The 5,387-nt window shown below is 31.1% G+C and overlaps 1 protein-coding gene across 1 annotated transcript in view; it reads right to left on the bottom strand.

The window, feature by feature from the left end:
• Positions 1-3,445: 3,445 nt before the first annotated feature.
• Positions 3,446-5,387, bottom strand: part of LOC117171858 — a 9,310-nt gene continuing 7,368 nt past the window's right edge. Inside the window, exons 3-4 of the mRNA XM_033359493.1 lie at positions 3,613-4,244; positions 3,446-3,506 (exon numbers count right to left, since the gene is read on the bottom strand). Coding sequence (XP_033215384.1) covers positions 3,937-4,244 — 308 coding nt within the window. The 3' untranslated portion in view covers positions 3,446-3,506; positions 3,613-3,936. The remainder of the gene's footprint in view (positions 3,507-3,612; positions 4,245-5,387) is intronic.

The following is a 5,387-nucleotide window of genomic DNA, read 5'->3' as shown; positions in this document are numbered from 1 at the left end:
ATGACTTATAATGTCCTAAAGACGTCTTAAAGACACAGAATGTTCTCGGGACGTCTTTCGTACAGACATTAAATGTCTTAAGAGCATCTATAGGATGTCCGAAAGACATGTTCTAAAAGACGACTTAGGCATATCCCGAAGACGCTTCTAGGACATACCTAATTTTTTGGCCCACTAGGATGTCAGTACGAAAGATGTCCCGAGAACTTTTATGCCATTAAGAATTCTTTAGGTCATCTTTACGACATTGGACGTCTTAAAGACGTTGATTGACCTGACATAGGACGCCCTACGAACGTCCAAAGGATGTTCTTGGGATTATCATAGTTTTGTGCCCTCTGGAACGTATCGTGTAATTTCCTATAAAAAACAACATATTTCGTCCCCGAGAGATTCTGCAAGTTCAAGTGTAGAACCTGCCTGATTTGAAAAGGATTCCATCACTATTATTAGGCCTCTAAAAAATATTCTACCATAATTTAAACTTATGATATCTTTAGCAGACGATCTTTTATGAACAGAATGATAAAATACTTTAATTTTCAACAAAATTTTAAGCAGAATAATCGAATTTTCAGCTTCCAAAGATAAAATTTGCTTTCTCCAGTACTGCTGAAAGTCTAAAACATATTATCACCTATTTCACTTAAAAAAACCTTTATGCTTATCGACCTGCGACTGCATAAATTTATTCCATTCCTTTCTCGTGGAAGTATAATAAAGCGGAACTCATAACTAGATCAGTGACTGTATCCACTATGGAGTGCCTGTCAATTCTTATGGCGTTTAGACTCTCAAATGTTTGACTTGATCGAAGTTTTTCTTCTTCAGGAGTAGAAGCATCGAACTTGTGATGAAAGAATTCGTGTGCCCAAGAAGAGAGAGTTTCGCTGAAATCGCATGATCCGTTTGAGTGAAGAATCGGCGAGACATCGTTAGCTTTTTGCTATTCTTCGTAGTCAATAGAATGCACAGAATTTATCTGAAAATGAAATGATTTAAAACTAAGACTGATATTTAAATGTTTTCAGAGTGGGGAGTTGAAATTTGAAGGCTTTTAACTCTAAAATCATATGTTTTTAATCACCCCTTCTCGATTCAAAATGTATCTTTTTCAAATATAGATCAGAAACATTTTTTTATATGTTAAAAAAGTAAATCAAAGATTAGTACCCGCCACTAGAAGGATCTTCAAAACAATGACATAAGTGGCACAAAATATCGAAAAAGTCTTACAGATAAAGAACTCTAATTCGTCATTTTTGTGTACAATGAAAATTAGATTAAACTCTATACGATAAAAAATGGATTTGTAAATTATATTGGAAGAAATGAAATTAATTATCCAAAACATCTAATTTTTTCAAGTTATAAGCCATACAAAGATGAAAAAAAATCGTGTACAGAAAATCGATACTATTATTTTAATCTGTATAAATATTTTGTATTTCTAAAAAATGTTATTGTGTAAATTCTACACCTAATTTATATAAGTGCTATGAAACTCTGATTTGAAATATTTGCAATGATAAAGAAAAGATTTCGAAATTAATTCTTAGTTCACTAATTCCAATAATTTACATAAATTTCCTCCAGAGATAATATATTTTATTTATGTATTTACAAATCACAGAAATTTCTAAAAGTATATGATTTAAAAATAAATTCATCCAAATCTAAAATATTCCTTTCTACAATTTTTACAATTCACATCCACTTTGAACTTGAGTTATCTGAAATAAAAGTGTGGTTCATACGAACTTTTTTTAAACATATATAGTGTATAAAATACACATGTATTTCAAATAAAAAAGATTTTCATTTTAAATCGATGGCAGCTCAATTGAACCAAGAAAGATGAATTTTCAACGAAATAGATGAATTCGGATCCAAAGAAGATTAAATTAAAATTAAAATAGATGCGAACTGACTATGAGAGATGGAATGTTGCTTAATCTTATTGTACGCCTGAGATAACCCAACGAATTCGAAAAATTAAAACATATTCAACCATTTCCAAATAATTGATTAAAGCAGATGATTTTTTAAACAAAAATACGAATTGTTAACCAAAAAGGATGAATTTTTAACAAAACTATTGTATTCTCAATTAAATAAAAACATTTTTAACTACAAATATAGTTGTTAAGCGGAATTAACTCATATTAGATCCATCAAATAATTAAATAATAATACTTAGAAGATTAATTATTTTTTGTATTGTCTCTGACGTTTATAAATTTCAATAATACTCGTAATGTAAACTTTTGATTTTATCTTTTTATGTTTGAATTCTAAACAAAATGGTGAAATGTTCTACTAGAAAAGATAAATTTTTAACCAATTATTTGAATTTTGAACGTAAAAAGTTTAGTTTTCAACCACAAAATAAAATAATGCAATTTTCAGTTAAAAAAGTTAATATTCCGAAAAAAAATGAAACTGAAATAACGACTCTTTAACTGGAATGAATGAATCTAAAACCAAAAAGATGACCATTCAACAAGAGAGTTTAACCTTGCACTGCATAGTTTTATTTTCAACTAAGAACATGAACTTTAAACTAAAATGACGAGTATTTCTTTGAAAGAGTTTAATTTTTAGCTGATGAAGACAAATTTTGAACCAAATACTTGGTGGAATTCTGAACACAAAAAGCTGTATTTTCAATAAGAAAAGGCAATATATAAATATTCAATTAAAACAATTAATTTTCAAATGAATAATTGACTTTTGAACTAAGAAATATCACTTTTTAGCCGAAAAAGGAATAAATCAATTTTCAGTTAAAGAATTCGTTTCCCATAAAAAATTCTACGAAAGTGCTAAATCGTAATCCTAAAGGATAAACTTGTAACGAAAGAGTTTAAGTTGCAACCAATTAGTTTTTTTAAAAACAAAGTAGCTGCTACCAAGGGGATGAAGTTTGAACTAAACGATGGAATATTTGCAGTAAGCAACAAAATAGCTCATTTTCAAACAAAAGGATGATTTTTAAATTAAAATGTAAAGAAATAGTTTAATTTTCAAAAGAGAATTTTCAATGATTAATAGTTAAATTAGCAACTAACTCTCCATTTATGACCGAAAACAGAATGGTTAGATACAGTAATAGAGAGCTACTTTATTGATAAAAATCATTTTTATTAAATTTTATAATTAAAACAAAAATTAAGTTCGTTTTGGAAAAAGTTCCCTAACATTTTAAGGTTTTTCCAGGAATATAAAAATTCCTTGAAAATTACACGATTTCCAAGCTTTCCAGGTAGGGTAGAGACCATGGCTGCAGCTTTGATTAAGATTTAAAAAATAAAGCTTCTGAAATTTTTCCTTAAAAAAGTCTATTACTATAAAAATAGATACTCAAATAGTTCTTTACCTGCGGAAACTACAGGAAAGCAGTTCATACTCGCATCTTCACGTCATTCACCCACAATAACATCAGACTTGATCCTCTTATAATTACTGTTCGCTTAGAGTCCAATCCAATATCATTTGTGAGGGACCTCGCAAATTAACGGATAGGGCTGGGAATTAGGTTCGTCGAGAAGCAAGGTGAAGTCAATAATAGAGGCAATTATATTATATCTTTGGTTTTATTAACCAACTTACAATTGATGGGTGGGACCTGCTGGCCCAAGATCGATGGTGAATTTCGCCGGTTATCCCCAAAAGCAGGTGGAGGTGGTGGATGGTCTTGAGATTAGGCAGGTCTGGAGGGCTAAGCTTCGTCCTAGCGGATGGTGTTGTTGGAGCTCGAAAACAGCAAGGGGGTTGGAGTTTGTACGCACCAGACTTGAGCGCAATACAAGACGACGACTACGAATTACTAACCGTCTTCGGGGTAAGATCGCGGTAATAAAGACTGGGGTGTCTTTCTCCACTCCATCTCCCAGGCCCACAGGGCCGCAACCGAGTGGGGCGCTTATAACTCTGTCATAACCTCCCCCCCTCCCTGTTTGGTATAACGTTTAACTTTTCAACAGTTCCTCGGTCCTCTTTTTGTGCCATTTCCTCCTTAGCAAATGAGATTTTTAATATCTCTATACATTTTTCCCTTTTCTCTACCCAACCTCCTTGTATATATTTCTTCCTTGTCGAATCCGACACAACTTGATGGTTTTTTGACCTATTTGACATCTCTCCACAATAGGTATCGTGAAACATGTGAAGTTGTGCTGGACCTATCATCTCGCAATGCCTACACTGCCACATCTTCAGGTCTTCCATCTTCTTCTTTTTAGCTAAAACAAAATTTAACACATCCTAACTTTTGAAAAATAAATTTTTTTATCCTCTTTCTAATTATGTTCTTTCCTATTTCCTTTCAAAAACATGTAAAATCTAGAGTCTTTATTTGAAATATATGGTATTTTTTCCAAATTTTTTAACTTAATATGTTTTGTTAAATTTTCTGTGGTATCAATTCCGATGGTATCGTTTTAAAGTTCTGCTTTCCGTGACTTTTCTTTCCTGAAAATTAACGTATATATAAAATTTACTTTTATTTTTAATTATAAAACAATCTTGGCCTCTTATAGCCGTATTTATTTTTATTTAGAAAAACATTTTTGTATTATTGTAAAAGCTATTTCTTTAGATCAAAATTCCATCAAAATATTAACTTAAATTTCAAAAATTATTTATATCTGTGATGTATATAAAAAGTAAAACTATTATCTCTGCTGTGATTGTGAAGGGCAAAAAATAAATTTTTCTGTAGTGTATGTGGAAAAGTAAAGTAACTTTTATTTTAGTTCACTCGTCCGTGCCCCAATCCATTGATGACTCTTTTTTTTCTGCTCTAATCGGTTGTAGCTCCGTTTTATTTTTCTCGGCTTTCTTCATAGCCTTTTTTAAAAATTTCTTTCCTTTTTCTTACTTTCTTATCCTGTTCTTCCTTTTTTCTCATTATCTCTTTTTATAACTGTTCTTCTCTTCTTGATTTTTCGATTTTGTCATTGGCAGTGGACCAATCATATCAGATGCTACCACTGTCCATGGTTCTTCGATTATTTGCTTTCCCATCAAACCCATCTGATTGTTTACTTTAGGTTTTATTCTTCGACAAATATCACATTCTTTCACATATTTAAAAGTTTAAGAATACATACCGGGCCAAAAATAATTTTCAGAAATTTTCGCGTATGTTTTTTCCATACCTAAATGACCTGCTTGTTTAATATCATGATTTTCAATTAAAACTTGTTCCCTTATATCTTCTGGCATTGTTAATTTCCACGGGCTGCTATCTAAATTTAAGCTTGCTCTTAAGGGCATGTAATACAGCTAAGTACCTATATTACCGACCTCACTTTTTCCGTTCACTGAATGTTTTTTTGAACCTAAGAACTTTTTTTGTAAATAAAATATCGAGCTGAAACTTT

Source organism: Belonocnema kinseyi, chromosome 4 (assembly GCF_010883055.1).
Source record: "Belonocnema kinseyi isolate 2016_QV_RU_SX_M_011 chromosome 4, B_treatae_v1, whole genome shotgun sequence".
Lineage (NCBI taxonomy): Eukaryota > Metazoa > Arthropoda > Insecta > Hymenoptera > Cynipidae > Belonocnema > Belonocnema kinseyi.
Note: the sequence above shows the minus strand (reverse complement) of the source record. Positions and strands in the feature narration are given on the sequence as shown.